The 19,921-nt window shown below is 41.5% G+C and overlaps 1 protein-coding gene across 1 annotated transcript in view; it reads right to left on the reverse strand.

Moving 5' to 3' along the window:
* Positions 1–859: 859 nt before the first annotated feature.
* rrh (retinal pigment epithelium-derived rhodopsin homolog) overlaps positions 860–19,921 on the reverse strand; it is a gene marked incomplete at its 3' end in the record, with an annotated part of 47,397 nt that continues 28,335 nt past the window's right edge. The window contains exon 3 of the mRNA XM_034233119.1: positions 860–959. Coding sequence (XP_034089010.1) covers positions 860–959 — 100 coding nt within the window. The remainder of the gene's footprint in view (positions 960–19,921) is intronic.

Raw genomic sequence — 19,921 nt, forward strand, 5'->3', positions numbered from 1 at the left:
GAATGACAGACAGACATAGATTCCAATTTGACATTACTGCCAAACTATTGGATTGTTTTAGTTAGGTTTGCCTGATAAACACATGGATGTGTAAAGAGAACGGGATACAGCGTTGGAGGCATGAAGCCAAAATGGCCTGACTCTCAAGAGCAAAAGTACCCGGATCCTTCAAACACCGCCTCCCGCCTATTTCATGTCTATTTGGACATGAAATAGCGGTCATCAGATGAATGGAGTGGGAAATAACTCTGTAGTCGGTTATTAGCACATTTTATTTAAGATCCAATCATTTTAATTAGGGTTTTTCAAATGTTCAGACAGTGTACTTTATTTTAAAAATGCTTTAAGTATGCTGATTCACAGATGTCTCTTTCCCAATGTAAGTCAATGGGAACAAATATGTTTGGGCTCAATGGCATCACATGACTGATACGGAAGTTTTAATATTACCGTTTGGCCACTATGAAAATGTGCTTAAACACCTGCCGCACATCCTGGGGGCTTGGCTTAACGCTACTGAATGGATACTGTAGTCAGTCTAGTTCTAAACACGTGCATGGAGACAAGAGCTGTTTAACTATGTATAGCGCCTTATAGTCTGCCCACCACTCAAAACACCTTTACACTGCAGGACAACATTCATCCATTCCACACACACATTTATAGTGATCCCATACAATTTGCCAAACTGATTCTCATTAACAGACATTCATCCAGGTGAATGTTGTGGTTCAGTATCTCGCCCAAAACATTTCGACATGAGGACTACGGCTTGACCTCCTGATTCATGGCCGCCCAAACAAGCATATCAGTAGGAATATAAATAAGTTGAAATCCCCCAACTGCAGTGATTGAATACCTATATCAGGTCTGCAGATGGTGAGGTATCGATCAATGGCCACCACCGTCAGCAGGCCAATACTCGCCATGCCAAAGAAGATGTTGAGAGCTGCATAGATCTAGGGACAAAAACACAGAAAAAGTTAATTAACAGACCGTTATTGATAGTGGGCCTGTCATGTAATTATAATTAACCATGTGTATTAAGGTTTATTGGTTAAAGCAACTTTAATCACACTTTAATAGTCGTGTTTCAATGGGTTTAAAGGCAGTTAAAGGTAGTGTCTATGCAAGGAGGTACACCAGGTAATTGACTGATGTGTAGTTAAAGGACATGCTAGGACTTTGATATCATGTTTATTATCTCACTAAAACAAAGCCTTTGGTTTATAGCCGATTTAATGAAAAACAATTATATTCCTGGTTGATAAATCTGAAGATTGTTTTGCATTAACTGTGTACACACTTGGTACAAAACTGTTTGAAATCTCAAATATCCATCACAATTGTCCAGAGCTAAAGGCGACATTTTGAAGTGGGTTGTTTTGTCCAATCAAAAGTCCAAAACAGAGATATTATATTATAAATTATTATATATTTATTATAATTAATACAAAAAGAAAGAAAAATAAAGAAAAATAAAAGGAATACAGACTTTTATTAATCCACGAGGTTCTCACATCTGAGAAGCCAGAATCAGCTGAACAAATTTACAATTTCAGACCATTAATTCATGATCTTAATACTGCCCAGAAAGCATTTACCTTTGAAGTAAATCTCAACATAACATTTGTTCTTATTTTTTTAACTGCTAAAGGAAAAAGACCATTGCTTAGGACATTAGTATTCCTCCTTCAGAAAACACCATAAAAAACATTTATATTTTTGGAGAGCACAAAACTTGGCTAAACTGTCCCCAGTAAAGAAAAGAAAAAGAGAACAAGAACAAAGAAACAGCACAACAGGAGGAAAGAGTTTAAAAGGACACAGAAAAGAAGAAGAAAGACAGGAAGTAAACATTAAAGGGAACAGCAGAGGAAGAGAGGCCCCGTCTCAGGTCGGTTAAATGGATTCCTTGCGTCCCTCACTTGCGTAGTTTCCCTGTGACTAGTCCCTCCCACCAGGGAAGCATGGAGAGACGCAAAGAAACCACGAGAAGAAGCAGGGAAATTGAGTTTTAAGAGCAATAGAAGTGCCACAGTGACGCGTCCTAAAACCCGGAAGTAAGTTGGCATTTTTACCACGTCCGGTTTCCTTCGATAAAAAAGCAATGCAATTTCTCCATAGGATTTTGGAAAATAGCTCCAACTAAGGTCTGTGTTTGACACAAATTGAAGAGACAGATCACGTTTTGTTCTACGACATTAAATACATCAGCAGTGACCCTGGTGATTTTTGAAGAGTTTACGTGTCTGAAAAACGATGACAAGTGACTGAATAGGACTACAGAAGTTGTCCAGGCCGTTTTAACGTCATTACACCGAACACGTAAAACACTCCCGCTAAGTTTGTTTGCCCCTGTTCTGCTTCAAAGCAAGTACCCTGCCTCATGCAAACTATTCAAACAAACACTTCAACTTGTACCATTTACAATCTGTATGTTTTGAATATGGATCTTAAATTGGCGGGACGTTGAAGCATAGACTGTATATAAATGGACGTAGTGTCCGTGACGTCACCCATAGGATTCTGCAGAGTTGCCGTGAAGCCCTTAGTAGGCGGAGACGGCCACTAACGGCTTGACAGCAACGTCAGAGTCTAATCCCGCCTGCTCCAAATAAGGGAAAAGAGGCGGAGCCGAGGCGGGACCTGTTGCCTCCGAACTGGAAGTAAACAGAAGCTAGCTCAGGCTAAGAAGCTAAGCTAACATGAAATACATGCATACCAAGTTACTGCTAACAGTGTAGTTCCCCTATATAAACGTTACATTCATAATCAAATGAGACAATCTGCAAGATAATTAGCTATATTTTGTTATTCTTAATGCTTGTCCTTCACACGTTAAGAAAAGAAGTACCGATACATAGCAGAACAATTGTGGCGATGTTCAGCTTAATAAGCCTTGTTCAACATAATTTATTTAGCTAATACTACAGCAGGCGAACCAAGTCTGCGTTTCGCTGCATTCCTTGATCTCCAGTTATCTAACGACGGACTCCCACCGCCGGTAACCTAACGGAGCCGCAGTGGGCTAGCTCCGGGACGGCCGGCTGGAGCTAGCCCCCTGCGGCTCCGTTAGCTCCGGCAGCCAACACTGGGATAATTGGGGTCCCCTATTAACATTTGCTCCCGTTTAGCATTATGGGCGTCATAGCCATAGACTATAACAGTCTTACCCAAGGCTGAATCATAAACTAAAATGTATATGTATGCATAAAGGGTTACTCCTTAGCTGGCTAATAAGTAACAAGCTAAGCTACCCAGCACACAAACACCATGCGAACGGGGTAAACATGTATAATATTATTATTTTAGACTTCTTAGAAGTTCTGTTAGTACATTCAAGCGCACAGCACGACATTTTAATTGTCTGGTATTTGTAACAATATTCCGTAAAAGGCACAATCACTACGAACACGGCTAAAGCTAAAGGGTCAAGTACAGTACTATGACTAACTAACGTTGTAGCTAGCCTCTATGGTTGTAGCCTAGCAGAGTGGACAAGTTGCTGTTAGCTGACAGTGAGGCATGTACGTGTCCATCAAAGTGACCACGCCCTAATTTATGCAAACACTTTAAGACCTAATATAAATAAAAGGGTCGTGTTAGAAAACAATTCACTCACAGATTCATAATCATGAAGGTGGAATCTAACTATATCGATAATAAAAATGTATGGAGCCAGGGGTAGAAACATGTTTTTTTCTGCTGTAAAGTTGGGCATTTTAACATGGGGGTCTATGGAAATTGCTACTTTCTGCAGCCATCGCCTATCGGCCAATATATGAACTGCAGTGTGTGGCACTTCCGTATTGGCGTCCCGCCTCTTCCCCAGAGTTTGCCGCTTGCGTTGAAGCAGCGACCCTGCTAGTTCCTTTATAGCATAACGTTAGCATTTTGCTTCTTGCGACTAGATTTATCCTTCGAAAATTATAAAAGTAGGATAGACATGTGGATATTATCCGGCTGAACAAAAACGTGATCCGTCTCTTAAATGTGTGTCAACCACAGACCTTATTTTCGAGCTATTTTCCAAAATCCTATGGAGAAATTGCATTGCGTTTTTAACGAAGGAACCGGAAGGAGTTTACATCCGGGTTTTAGGACGCGTCACTGCGGTTCTCTATAGGCCCTTCTCACTTCGGTTAAATGGATTCCTTGCGTCCCTCACTTGCGTCGTTTCCCTGCGACTAGTCCCTCCCACCAGGGAAGCATGGAGAGACGCAAGGAACCACGAGAAGCAGGGAAATTAGTTTTAAGAGCAATGGGACGTCCTTTCCTCCGGAGCGTCACGTGAAGCGACGTCCGTTTGATTACGCTGTACAGCTGATCGTCTGACAGCAGCCAGCTCTGTCCCCGTTATTTCCACACACACCCCCGCCTCTGTTCGTACACATTTACTGACACAAACATTTGTAGCATCTGTTGTAGACCCCAATAAATAAAATAAAATAAGAACTAATTCTCAAAAAAGATAAACGCCATTCTTAAAATGTATAACCGAACATTAGTTGGATTAATATTGATTAGAGTGCACAAAAGAAATAAAATAATTGAGAGAAGAAAAATATATATGTTATCTATCTAAACCCAGTTAGAACATTCATGGGATTGCACACTTTGTTTGTTTGTGTGGATATGTAGCACATTAACATTTTAATAGCACTTAATGACTGACTGAATGGAAATGACAATAAATGAAAATGTAAAGCGAAAAAAGCGATCATGAAAATGTTTCCAAAAAATGAATAAAATGATTTTTGACCACTTTGTTGTTCAGATATATCACATATTTGTAACTAAATGATACATGAATTGAAACAAAACACGGTATAAACTGAGGAGTGACTCTCGTGAGTTTCATGTGTTTTCTTCACTCCGCTGGGAAACTGCTCTCATGTCAAGAAGCATCAGGGTGTCTTAAATGTCCGGTTAGGATGTATTAGAACGAAATCTAAAATGAAAATTGTAAATAAGCAATCTGTATGTAAAAAACCACCTGTATGTAAATTTTAAATAAGCCATCTGTATGTCAAATATGTCTTATATGTCTTAAATGATATGATGAATTGGAAATGGGGGACCCTAATGTAAACAAGACGAAAGTCTTTCTCTGGTCTGCATCCCCTTAACAATTGTATGTTTTGAGCTGTAAGGCAAGGCAAGGCAAGGCAAGTTTATTTATATAGCACTTTTCAACACAAGGCAATTCAAAGTGCTTTACAAAAAATGAAAGAGATTAAGAAAATGGCATTTAAAATCAGTCATTAAAAAGAAAAGCTAATAAAATAAACATTAAAAGAAAAAATACATGGATAAAAGTTACAGTGCAGTCAATTAAACATTAAAAGAAAAAAAGTACATGGATAAAAGTTACAGTGCAGTCTAAGATATGAATAGTTCAATTAAAAGCAGCGACAAAAAGAAAAGTCTTCAGCCTGGATTTAAAAGTAGTCAGAGTTGCAGCGGACCTGCAGGTTTCTGGGAGTTTGTTCCAGATATTTGGAGCATAATAACTGAACGCTGCTTTACCATGTTTAGTTCTGACTCTGGGGACAGAAAGCTAACCAGTCCCTGAAGACCTGAGAGATCTGGATGGTTCATCATTTAGCAGGAGGTCAGAAATGTATTTTGGGCCTAAACCATTCAGTGCTTTATAAACCAGCAGCAGTATTTTGAAATCTATTCTTTGACACACAGGAAGCCAGTGTAAAGACTTCAGAACAGGAGTGATGTGATCCACTTTCTTAGTGTTAGTGAGGACTCGAGCAGCAGCGTGCTGAATTAGCTGCAGCTTTCTAATAGATTTTTTAGTGAGACCTGTGAAGACACCATTGCAGTAGTCGAGTCTACTGAAGATAAAAGCATGGACAAGTTTTTCCAAATCCTGCTGTGACATTAGTCTTTTAATCCTAGATATATTCTTTAGGTGATAGTAGGCTGATTTAGTAACAGTTTTAATGTGACTGTTGAAACTCAGGTCAGAGTCCATGACTACACCTAGATTTCTGGCTTTATCTGTTGTTTTGAACATTGCACACTGAAGCTCAGTGCTAACTTTTATACGTTCTGACTTGGCTCCAAAAACCATTACCTCAGTTTTATCTTTGTTTAATTGGAGAAAGTTCTGACACATCCAGTCATTGATTTGTTCAATGCACTTACTCAGTGTTTGAATTGGAGCATAGTCTCCTGGTGAAATTGTTACGTAAATTTGTGTGTCATCTGCATAGCTATGGTAACTTATTTTGTTGTTCTTCATTATCTGAGCCAGTGGTAGCATGTAGATGTTAAAGAGAAGAGGCCCCAAGATGGAGCCTTGAGGAACCCCACATGTCATATTTGTCAACTCAGATGTGTATTTACCTATAGAAACAAAGTTGTTTCTGTCCTTTAAGTAGGATTCAAACCAATTCAGAACTGTTTCCGAAAGTCCCACCCAGTTTTCCCAGTCGGTCTAGTAATATGTTGTGGTCAACAGTGTCAAACGCAGCACTGAGATCTAATAATACTAACACTGAAGTTCTGCCACTGTCTGTGTTTAAGTGGATGTCATTGAAGACCTTTACAAGAGCAGTCTCAGTGCTGTGGTTTGGACGAAAGCCTGACTGGAACACATCAAAACAGTTATTTAAATGCAAGAAATTACTCAACTGTTGAAAAACAACTTTTTCAATGATTTTACCTAGAAATGGGAGGTTTGATATGGGCATGTAATTGTTCATTACTGAAGCATCTAGATTATTCTTTTTTAAGAGCGGTTTAATGACTGCAGTTTTCAGGGCCTGTGGAAAAATACCTGAGTAAAGAGATTTGTTTACTATATGAAGTAGATCTGAGGCCATGCAAGGCAAAACATCTTTGAAAAATCCTGTTGGAATAATATCAAGGCAGCAGGAGGAGGATTTCAGAAGTTGTATAATGTCCTCTAGGTTTTTATCATTAATCTGATGGAATTGTGTCATGGTGTTTGAATTGATGTTAAGTGGACACAGAGACAACACATTTGCTGTTCCTGATGCAGAGGCACTGACTGCTTGTCTGATTTTCTGTCAGTGAAGAAGGAGGCAAAATCATTGCACGCCCTGGTGGATAGAAATTCAGAGGCTACTGACACTGGGGGGTTAGTTAGTCTGTCGACGGTAGCAAACAAGGCACGTGCGTTGTTTTTGTTTTTGGTAATGATGTCAGAGAAGAACGATTGTCGTGCATTTTTCAATTCCAAATTATAAAGGCCAAGTCTCTCTTTATAGATTTCAAAGTGAACCTGGAGATTTGTTTTTCGCCACCTGCGTTCAGCTTTTCGACATTCTCTTTTTTCTGTTTTCACGGTCATGGCCTTTCTCCATGGAGATATTTTCTTGCCAGACACTTCCTTTAACCTAGTTGGAGCAATGGCATCTATAACATTTTTAATTTTTTTATTAAAATGATCTACTAGCTCATTTACTGAGATGTTGGCAGGGGCAAGTGTGGAAGAAAAATTCTGAGTAAACATTTCCCTAGTATTTTCAGTTAAATATCGCTTTGTGGTTACCTCTTTTTGAACATTTTTGTGAACAGAAATAGAGCTCTCAAAGAAAACACAGGAATGGTCAGAGAGTGCAACATCAGTCACCACAACCTTAGAGATATTCACACCCTTTGAGATAATTAAGTCCAGAGTGTGCCCCTTATTGTGCGTGGGCTCCGTCACATGCTGAGTCAGTCCATAGCTATCAAGAACACAAAATAGTTCTTTAGCCCCTCTGTCCTGGGGGTTGTCAACATGGATGTTAAAATCACCAACAATGACTAGACGGTCAAAGTCAATACACACTATAGACAGCAGTTCAGTAAAGTCATCAAAAAAGCTTGCACAGTATTTGGGTGGTCTATAGATATTTAGGAACAGAGCTCGAGAGGAGCATTTCAGCCGAAGGGCCACATATTCAAAAGAATCAAAGTTTCCATAAGATGTCTTCCTGCATTGAAGGGAATCATTGAACAGAATAGCAACTCCACCCCCTTTCTTATGCATTCTTTCCTGACTCATAAAACTAAAGTTGGGAGGGGTTGATTCGATAAGAACAGCTGCACTGTTATTTTGTTCAATCCAAGTTTCTGTTAAAAACATAAAATCGAGATTGTGCTCAGTGATAAAATCATTGATTAAAAATGTTTTTCCTGCCAAAGACCTGACATTTAATAAAGCTAGTTTAAGTTTGTTAAACACACTATCAGTCATGTTTTTTGTAACAAGCTGTGGCTGACATGGAATCACTGCTAAATTAGATACACTCACACAAACGTTTGAGCGCTTCCTGTTTCTATGATTCACCGCTCTTAATCTATTACCTATCAACACAGATATCGGCAAAGCTACTGGCAGGCAGGGCCCCGACATGTCCTGGAAAGAGTTGAGAGTGCCATACGCCCTTGAGCCTGGACCCATCACATATCAGTAAGAGTTTGTTGTGTTTTGTACACACACATCCTTATCAGGTTTCGGAGACTGCAGATGCCCCCTCGAAGGGAGGGGAGGTGGTCGAGATGGTGCGGGGGTAGAGGACATGCTGCCAGGGGGGGGAGGTGGTTGACGTAGGCGCGGTGATGAGGACGGGGGAGATGGTGCGCGTCTCCGCGGTGATTTTGGTGGGCGTCGTTGAGGAGCGGGGGTAAAGGACATGGTGCCAGCAGGGTGGGAATTTCACGACGGCCGTGATGCCCTGTGAAAAAAAATGCAATTCACGGCCAAAGTGGCCTTGGTGCCCCTGTCAAAAGTTCCAGTGTAAACAACGCTAGTAAAGTCATATTAGTGCGTGCAGTAGGATAGTCCCGTGCCTGTGGATCAGAGCGATGGCTCTGCTGTGATTGTTCCGTCAGAAATGCCTGTAGGGGCCCGACAGCCTCCTCCTCAGCCGCGGGAGCAAGACAAGCACAGGTAAGCAAGCGGACCAAGCTGTTTTGATATGATTTAACTGAAGTATGTGGTAGTATTTGAAAGGACTTAACATTTACGTGTTTATAGAAAGTACTATTGATAGGTAATGTAGAGTTATATTTGTATTTATTCATGTTAGCAAACTATGGATAAGCTTAAAATGGGAATAATTTGGGTAAAACTGTGAGCTGGATATGGGGCCTGTTGACATGTGTTTTTGAGGACAAAGGAAGATGGGGGAAGGTGAGAGCATGTCCTGATTTGCATTCAACTTAGAACGAGCTACAGTGGTTGTGATGTTAAGAGAGGTCCCTTGGGTTTCTCTGGTGGTTATCAATAGTAGCAGTTAAGTGAATACTGTTCAAACAATACCTGTGTTTGTGTTTTATATTGATTTCTCTGTTTTATCCTTTCATAAATGTAAGGACTACAAATGGCTATAAACATTCTGGGCTGGTTGGAGTAAACAGGGTTTTATTGCTCTGTGGGGGAGGTGTAGGTATGCAGGCCTTGAGACCTTTTGTTGTAAAGTGAGCCTGTTTGGTTTCCTGCTGGCCAGCGTTGCGTCTCCCAATGAGATGACCTGAAAAGATGACCAGCTGACCTAACACCAAACCCCTCCTTCTTACTCTGGTATATATCCGGTGGATCCCTGGCGTTCGCCCTCTTCTTCACATGCTGCCCTCGGGTGAAAGTAGCTCTGCAGTATGCGAACCAGGGCAGGAGTAAGCCGGCATTACTCCTTAAGCATTACAATATAACTGTAATATATCATGTTGTATTGTAATGATTGTATTGCATTGTCATATTGCCATTAAAGTAGATTATTGTTAACGGTTACTTTGTAGATATGGATTCCTTCCTGTATTATAACCAGCTTCATAGGAACGCGCGGAGATTTGAAAAGCGGACCAGTTATCCCTCCAAATCTCCAACAAAATGGTGACCCGACGTCTAGATATAACGAAGCTGAGGAAGAATTCAGACGCTTTCAAACATCTCAGACAATCAGCAGGACTCTGCAACTTTGCAAATAAGGTAAGCAGACGATGAAAGTCGCCTGTCTGTAATTGGATACGCTAAAACTTTAGGATTGTCTGTAGGCGTTTCACAGTGTTTTTATAGTTTAAATGGAATATACAATGCATATTTTACTATGTTAGGAAAGTTATATACAAAACGTAAACGTTGATCGACAGGTAGACGAAAGTCCTGCGTGACGTAAAATAGAGCAGTTTGGCGTGGATCTGCAGGTAGATTATTCCTGAGTGGCGTGGAGATGGTGCAGTTTGTTTGAATGCGAGGTTTGATTCCTGCACGACAAAACCTGGAAACTCGATATATCAGATCGAGTCGCCGTTTAAAACTGGGGTTTAAATAACAGACCAATGCTAAAAGCTTAAAGCCAGAGGTCTGTTATATATTAAATCGAGGGAGAACGTTTCCCTTTGTCTGGAAACTTCTGCTGCTGCCATCTAGTGGCTGAAAGGGGGTATCACACCCTTGAAACTTCTGCGAGCTAAAACTGGTACAAAACAATAAGGGATTGAACATTTTTTACAACGACAGCACCAGGAGATGAGTAAACTCAAGAATCTGTAGAGTGTAAATACATTGTGCAAAACACATTTTACACTCGAACTGTTTGCAAATTTAGACAATATAAATAAATGTTCAGAAAGAAGACATAGGCCTACACTTGATTCAAATTTCATTACTGTGATCCGATTGGTGTGCCCTGCAGGTTTACTATTGTTCGAAGTAACAGTGGGATTTAAAATAAGAGAAGATATGGAGAATGTTCTTTCATAGTGTGTGGAATATGTGATGCTGGAAACATGTAAGTATTTCAGAGTTGTGTTGGGTAAATATGTAACAATGGATGAAACAATTTTTGGAGTGAGTTTTTGTAATATCATCAGTAGACATTAATTATGTTGTTTAGATGGCATTTAACAACTAAGACAGATAGTATGATTAGAAAGAGACAGAGTGGAAAGGGTTGGATTTATTTAACATCAGTGGGCTAGACTTCTTATAGGTAATGTGTACCGGGACCTGGACTCCCCCTCTGAGTTAGAAAGGCTTTGATCCCGACCCTCCAAGCAGACAAAAAGACCTAACCCAACAGGAGACTCCTCCTTCTCCATCGTACAGACAGAGAACCAGAGCTGAACCAACAACAACAACAAGACTACATCAAGACTGCATCCAGAACTATCTCCACCTGTGGCATCCAGAACCAAACCAGCATGCTGACAAAGAGGCAAACTCTCATCGGTCCCTCAAACAGGACATGAAGTTCCAAACTGCGCCGCGAGATTTGGCACAATAGACATGAGAGCAGAATCCGCCCTCCATAAAAACAGCAGAGAGACTGTAAAGGAGGAGTGCAACAACAGTGGCATGATGGGGCTGCAGATGTGACTGGGCCAATGGCGGCCTACAAAAGTTACAGTGGATGGATTCAACAGCTGATGGACTGAAGAGAAGACAGAATCAGAGGAGTTGGCAGGGTCGATTAGAAGTGAGGAGGCCGGGGTCACGGCTTGAGAAAACCAGGGGAGGAGGAAAGGAGAACGGGAATGAGTGAGTTACACATAAACACACTTATTCACAAAACGCACATTTAAATAACTTGAATTAACTTCATAAATACGTAAAGACAGAAAGATGTATTAATCATTTGGTAAATTAAAAATAGCAGTAAAGAGGAAACTATTAAAGTGAAATGATAATCATCCTAAAACACACTGACAGAGTAGAACCATATTCTTCAATATTTTCATCATGTTAACAAATCATTCTTTAAGACATTTTTATTCACGTGTGAATAAAGTAGTGATCTCATTGGTTACAATATTGATCACCATTAAAAGGATAGTTTTAGGAACCACTCTATAAGACAAATCTTTATTTGTATTAATAATGTTAAAAAGGGAGCTGGTGCCAAGCCACATATAAAATTCCAATCTAAAGTGTTGATTTCACCATTGTGGCATAGTTATTACCATAGGACTTCGGTTTTAAATCCTTGATAAAGGAGGGAGTAATTGTTGCATGTTCGGACACCCAAGTTTCCACACACTGCTAAAGAGTTTAACATTGTTTTTTAGGTAGACCAGAGTTATAATGAGCTATGAAATGCAGAGCGACACGGATCCTAGTAATGTTTTGACTCAAGATAATAGTTATGTACACAAGTTTCTGAAATAGATCATTAGACATTTTAATACTAATTAGGTGTAATTGGATTGCAGTAGTAGTGGTACTCGAAGGAAGTGAGTTTTGTACCAAGTTTCAGGAAAAGTGGGAGGCAGAGGTCCCAATGACAAGTGAGAATCATCTTGAAAATTATAGTTGAAATCGTGACATATTTTTGTAGACAAAGGATACTGGCCTATGCTGAAATGTCAAAGTCTCTGCAGAGCACGACACATGGCCAAAAAAGACGGAGACCAACTGACCTTTGACCCTGACCGACAGTGTAACTTGACAAGGCACTGTGGATGACTGACTCTGGGGTGAACCTGACCAAACTTGACATGACAACCAGACAGTGTGAGTGTGAATGAATGCCGGCATGTGATCAGTGTAACTGCATGATTCTAAAACAATAACTAACCAAGCATGTTTTTGGACTAACATATTATTTTGGAGCTCCAAGGGAAACGAGAGGTTTCCTAAAAATTCCACAAAAAGGGGAAACCACACATGTGATATTTTCCTCTCACATGAGTTGGCGGTTTGCAAATGTGAAACTAAAATCTGAAGATTCTGTTTCTTTTAGGCCTGAAGGACGGAGAGGAACACTTCTTTTCACTGAAGTGTTCACTGTGGAAATAATGATAATAATGTCAAATTGAAAATAATGTTCGTTATGTCCCTAACCAATTACCTGACAGTTTTTGTTCCCCTCCCATTACAGGGTTTTGTTACACATTATTTCATGTGTAAAAAGGGGGAGTGAGTATAATGTATAAATGTCAACATGGCTGTAAAATTCACAATTTACATTTTTCTTTTAAGGATTGAGCATTGAATGTAATTAACCTGCTCCATATCTGGGGATAAGATACTGTTTGATGAAGGTTGAGATGTTTCTAAATATTGATTTGAATTATAACAGGTAACAAAGAAGCAGTGGCCAAGGGGCTACTGTGAAACCGAAGAAGTTGACCTGTGATAGTTAAACAATTTTTTAATATTTTAACAGACATTAGAGTAACTGAGGTTTGAAATGTAGAAAGAACATATTACAGTTAAGTTAAGCTAAAACATAGTAATGTAATGAGACAGAATTTAATTTAGACAACATCATGTAACTAGCCTGGTAAAGGAGTAAAAGCCATAGACTTTATTATTTAGGTCATTATAGGGATATACATTTCATCTACATTTAGAATAGAAAGACATTTGATGACAGTTTGTTGGAATTCTGTATTCATTTTTTCAGCGTGATAATATCTAAGCACTGACAGGTAAGAGCAGTATCACCAGGAAATCATTCACTTTGTTAGCATCGTGATTTTGGTTGTTTTTGAATCCATAACATTAGTGTGTTTCTTTACCAGAAACATTAGCAGTTCATATTATATTTAGATTTTAAATAGGATTTCATTTAAAAATAAACACGGATGCTTGTCAGAAATTCAGAGCTATTGAAATATGTTATTTAGTTTACCTAAAGATGTTGAGGTTCTTATTTAGTTGGCACAATCCAAGTATTAAGATTCTGAAGCTGCACTGGCAGATAGGAGGTCTACAATTAATTTAGAAAACCTGTTCACAGACGGCTGTTGTTTCAAGACACCCCACCAACAGGCTCCAAGTGGGTCAAAACAGCTGAGCGTAGGCTTGAGGGAGTTGTATCAGATTTCTCCACACAGGTCGCTGGCGCCAAAAGGGGGACCCGAGAAGCACGAGGCCGACAGCAGAGTTCGTCTGGCTGAAAGTCATCAGGACAAAGTGGCTCAACCCCAGGCTCTCCGACCCCGACCGAGTGACCCAGCGGACCTCTTATGCCGTCTGCCTGGGAGAAAAGGGGGACAGCTCGTACCACGGGAGCCAGTGTTTGGCGGGGAAACCACCTACTAGGACCAGGGGACGACATCAGGACGGACGTGGCCCTGGCAGACGTGGACTACTCGGAAGCAGCAGACTGGAGGAGCAGGACCCTGGAGACATCTCTACAGCATCGACCCGGAAGCCGCCATCAGCGGGCCGGAGGACGAGGAGGAGGAAGACATCTCTCTAGCAGGCAGCCCAGAAGCTGCTGTCAGCGGATTGGGGGGACAAAGACACGGCAAGCCAGGACGGCACAGGGAACTTGTCGAGGCAGCAGAGGAGTCTACTTCGCTCTGATCAGTTCTACCCGTGAAGGGAAAGCTGCATCTCCCCCTCCCTATTAGCTGTCCTTGTGGGCTATTCCTCCGAGGGAGGGGGAGGGGGGGGGGGGCTGATGATTCTAGCACTCAGCTACCCCCTCATGGTTCCTTCACTGCCATGGAAAGTGGTGTTCTGTCTCCATGAAGGTTTCAAGTACTCTAAATACCAGCTTCGGATGGATTTACGGACACAGTAGAAAAGAATGACAGTGGGTATATTTCAAAATGCCTTGTCTAAGTTTATCTCTGGAGAAGGAGATAAAAAGGGGGATTTGTAGAGTTATATTTGTATTTATTCATGTTAGCAAACTATGGATAAGCTTAAAATGGGAATAATTTGGGTAAAACTGTGAGCTGGATATGGGGCCTGTTGACATGTGTTTTTGAGGACAAAGGAAGATGGGGGAAGGTGAGAGCATGTCCTGATTTGCATTCAACTTAGAACGAGCTACAGTGGTTGTGATGTTAAGAGAGGTCCCTTGGGTTTCTCTGGTGGTTATCAATAGTAGCAGTTAAGTGAATACTGTTCAAACAATACCTGTGTTTGTGTTTTATATTGATTTCTCTGTTTTATCCTTTCATAAATGTAAGGACTACAAATGGCTATAAACATTCTGGGCTGGTTGGAGTAAACAGGGTTTTATTGCTCTGTGGGGGAGGTGTAGGTATGCAGGCCTTGAGACCTTTTGTTGTAAAGTGAGCCTGTTTGGTTTCCTGCTGGCCAGCGTTGCGTCTCCCAATGAGATGACCTGAAAAGATGACCAGCTGACCTAACACCAAACCCCTCCTTCTTACTCTGGTATATATCCGGTGGATCCCTGGCGTTCGCCCTCTTCTTCACATGCTGCCCTCGGGTGAAAGTAGCTCTGCAGTATGCGAACCAGTGCAGGAGTAAGCCGGCATTACTCCTTAAGCATTACAATTAGGGCCGGGACTTTAACGCGTTAATTAAGATTAATTAATTACACAAAAATTAACGCGTTAAAAAAATTAACGCATTTTAATCGCACTTATTTTTGCACCGCGGAACGTTTCTCACTGGATGAGTTTCAGGCTTACCGATTATACTGGAGCACCAACTAACGTTCATGACTTCAGACAACAACAAACCACAGTGAACAACAGTGGGAAATGTTGTTTTAAAAAACGGACGGATGGAAGCGTTGATAAGAGCACGGTTGTGTGCAAATTATGCAAAAAGGAATTCGCATATCACCGCAGCACATCAAGCCTCAAGTATCACCTCAATGCAAAACATATAGCAGCTAGCGTGGAAGCTAGCGTGGACGTTAGCCTCTTTTATCGCGTTCACACCATACAGTCTATGGTTCACACCAAAAAGAGCCGGTACTAAAATTAGTTCATGAGAACCTTTTTACCCCCACGAAAGTCCCTGCTAGAGAGCAGAGAGCTGCTAGAGAGCAGGGACTTTCGTACGGCTCTCTTGTGAGAAAAGAGCTATATTTCTGATTGGCTGGGCGGATTGCAAACCACGCCCCGTAAAACTCCCAAAAAGTTTGGTGAAGCCGCCATTTTATTATCCTCGCATTAGCATTATTAGCATTAGCCCAGCACAGAAACGCAGAGAGACTAACTTATGGCAACACAAAATAAAACATGGGAGCGGTGGAGATGAGGAGGTATCGGCGTTCTGGCGATTTACTCGGAAGGCTTCAGTAGAAGCTGCTGGGACTCCCAGCAGCTTCTACTGAAGCCAGTCCCCAACTCCGGGGACTTCCGGCCGGGGACTTTGGGCGGCAGTATACGCCGTGAAGTGGTTTGCGGCCTGCCAGTAAACCCAAAGCAGAAGAAGAAGTGACGTCAGCGGCTTCATTTGTTCTCATGAACTAAGTTCTCATGAACCTTTGTGGGAAAAGTACTGCGGTGTGAATGCGCCTAATGGTATACTAAAATCCATGTGAAAAAAATTGCTTCTCACTGTTCTCAGGTCAAATATTTATATGCGATTAAAAATGCGATTAAAAATGCGATTAATTTCGATTAATTAATTACAAAGCCTCTAATTAATTAGATTAATTTTTTTAATCGAGTCCCGGCCCTAATTACAATATAACTATAATATATCATGTTGTATTGTAATGATTGTATTGCATTGTCATATTGCCATTAAAGTAGATTATTGTTAACGGTTACTTTGTAGATATGGATTCCTTCCTGTATTATAACCAGCTTCATAGGAACGCGCGGAGATTTGAAAAGCGGACCAGTTATCCCTCCAAATCTCCAACAGTAATTACCATTGTATTAGCCTATTTAAAGTCGACTCGTTACATTTTGTCATGAAAACTAGCGATAGCTAGCTAGTTTGGATAGCGCTAACGTCTTCCCTTCAAGGGGTCTACATCTAGTGTTGCTTCTACAAGCTAGCAGATAGCTGTCACCTTTGAATCTAGTATTTTTCTTGCTAAGCGGTTTTGATATAATACATGACTGACTTATGTGGTTTATGGCTGAACTTAACGTATACGTTAAAGAAACACTATTGCTATTCAGCCATTTGTAAAACGACTGGTGTTGACGTTAGTGCTACACTTTTCAGTCATGTTGATTGACCAGCGTAATTTAACCAAACGGCCTTTGTGCCCTGTCATGTGGCCTTTGTGCCCTTGAAAAAAATGTGAACGGGAAGGCCAAATGGCCTTGCCCCTAAAATGACGAAATTCCAAGCCTGGGTGCCAGCCCTGCGTATCGCCTTCGTTTGGTCTTTGAACTCCAGGAAGGAATCGGTGCCAACCCTCTGTATCTCCTTTGTGTGTTCATCGATCTCCAGGAGGGTGGGCGAGGGTGAAAGGGTGAACGGAGTATCCTCAAAGGCGTTGACAGGGGGGGGGGGGGGCGGTGACGGGCAATGGAGACTCCTCCATTCGTCTCATAGGTCTCCCATAATCAGAACATTCCTCAGGCGGGTGCAGTGATAATTCTTCAGGGTTTTCTGCGTGATGTGTTGTGTCTTTCTCCTGTTTTGATTCCTCTAGCGCTGTACTGTACTGTACCCAATATACAAGCTGTTAATAAACTTTTCAATCAATCAATCAATCAGATCAGTGCATGCACTGCATCGTCCAATCAGTGAGCGATACACAGTAAGGGGGCAGGGCGAGTGTCTGAGGATTTCATCGAAGGATGGTCTGGTGGTTCCTCGGTTATAGCTCCTCCATTATCGCTCCTCGCTCCTCCGGCAAAAATAAGGCCATTGGGACGGTACTCAAGATGGCGCAGACAAATCAACTTCCGGTGAGACCGAGGACCGACAGACCCGGCGGCAGACATACGTCTCTGGGCGGGCATTTGATTTACCAGGGCGGGCCCACCCCGAAACTTACATTTCCTGCGAAATCTTGAGAGGGGGGGGGGGTTTAGGTTGCCATATGGCTGTTGACGGTCTTATTAGGCGACATCCATTGGTTGGTTTTGTGGCACATTTGTAACACTGTGCCAACTTGGGCAAGCACGCAGGCAAACTTGAGCGCACACAGGGTGGAGAGGTGGAGTAAGGTTGAGCGCTGGAGAGAAAGGGAGAGAGAGAGAGATTGAGCGAGGCAGAGAGCATGTGCAGCGGACTGCTTGCGCACAGAGCAGGAGTTTGTGAGAGAGCTGGCTTGAGAGTCAATTTCTCTTCAAAATATAATTAATTGCCAGCCTCCCTTGTCCCTGGCTGGCTTGAGCTCGTTGGTAACGTAACTGATGTCTTCTAATGTGCCTGCATCTGGCGCTGAGTTGCCATATTCCTTTCAAGTGTGAACCACTTCCTGATATCCATTGTTGCAGATAAATATAAATGATAATAGCCAAACTAACCTAGCAAGAGTAAACTGACAGGCTGCTGCATGGGCGCGGGAAGGGGGGTGCTGAGGGCGCTGCAGCACCCCCTAGCGGCAGGCAGGGGGTGCGGAGCTCCCCTGTCTGAATTATTATTTGACGGTTATTGCTGCTCCCGCTGTGCATAATCTGTGTAATATGTAGCCAATAAATTCCACATTGTTGGTAAAATAATATTTTGGCCTGCCCCGAATGTTTTTTCTGTAGCCCCGGACAATTCTACCTCAATAATAATACATGAACCGTGCTTTACGTGAACCTCATCAAGACACTAGAGAGGACGGCAGGACTGTAATTTCCCGTGTTCCGTGAATGCAACAGAGGCCACCAGACCAATCAAAGAGTTGCATGGAAATAAAAGCGTGTGTGTGTGTGTGTGTGTGTGCGTGCGTGTGCGGAAATAGCGCATTTAGTGTGTGAGAGAGAGAGGGACCGGTGCCAGCAGCAGGGACCGTGTTGTTAGCATCTGGTTAGCAGTTAGCTAGCTGCACTAACGGACATACGGAGCTGTTGGTTCCACAACAAGCTGGAGGAGAGCTCTCCTCTCAGACTGAGAGGCTCAGGTGAGCTAAAGGACTCTCTGAGTGTTTAGATAGTTAACTTTAGTCTAAGTTATCTCAGTGGGTCTCAAACGGTTTGGTCACAAATTATTCAAAAGATTATTTCCGCGGCACACCTTCATATGATCATTATCGTTATACACAATAAGAGAATAAAGAAAAAACAGTTATGAAATAGGCCTACTATATGGCAGTAAAACAAGAATACAGTTTGAAAGGGGAGTGATTTGTAAAATATCCATAAAGAAAAAGAACATCTGCTTACAGTTGTGTTTCATCTGGGTGTTGATAGATGTATCCATAGATCTCTTAATGTTGCTCTCAAAGTGCACCAGATTGATGCTTTTAACTTCAATAAAGTTAAAAGCATCCTCCGGACCCCCCTAGAAAAGGTGAGGTCCGCTCCCCACTCGTAAAAAATAGCACTTTACCCCTGCCTATATGCAGTGAGCTGATTATCGAGCCTTCATTGTAACAGTCGCGGGTGTACTGTGTGTTTGCGTGTGGGGAGTGCTTTTGTGCGTGCTCTATAGTGCCCGTAATAGTGTTCACTGGAGTCCAGCACCTCAGCACCACCACTCAAAATTCCTTCCCGCGCCTCTGGGCTGCTGTGCCGCATCACACTCAAAAACCCACACGACTCAACCCAGCGAAAAACCAGTCTCGCGCGCAGCCTTTCATTCAGAATTTCATAGCAAAATAAAAAAAATGCTATTAACCTCTTAAGCCCTGAGCCTGTTTTTCAGGTTTCAGGCTCGAAAATGCCACTAACACAACAAAGACTATATCTTCACTTCTAAAAGGGGTAAATTAATAATATTTTCTCTCAAAGCAAGGTTACATCTGTGAGTTGGATGTAGAAGTGTCAGAATCAATATAGATGTTTTTATTTTAAAGTAAATTCAGATGGAACACAGTAAAAACATGTAAATTCTAATGTCCGCCTAAAAAAAACTCATTACTTATAGTGAAAACCACCCTTGAATGATGGGTTAGTAGACTAAAAGCTTTAGGAATCCAAACTATAACATATAATAAATACCCTGTATCAAGATTGATGCAAAACAAATGACATTTGACCTTTTTAGAGAGGTTTAGAAAAATAAAGTCCAAGCGGACTCACCTCTGGGTAATTTGGGAACCATCAGTTCCATTTGAACTTTTTCCCTGTAAAAATCATTTTATTACTTTGAATTATCACTATAGGTATT

This window comes from Gymnodraco acuticeps, unplaced genomic scaffold (genome assembly GCF_902827175.1).
Source record: "Gymnodraco acuticeps unplaced genomic scaffold, fGymAcu1.1, whole genome shotgun sequence".
Lineage (NCBI taxonomy): Eukaryota > Metazoa > Chordata > Actinopteri > Perciformes > Bathydraconidae > Gymnodraco > Gymnodraco acuticeps.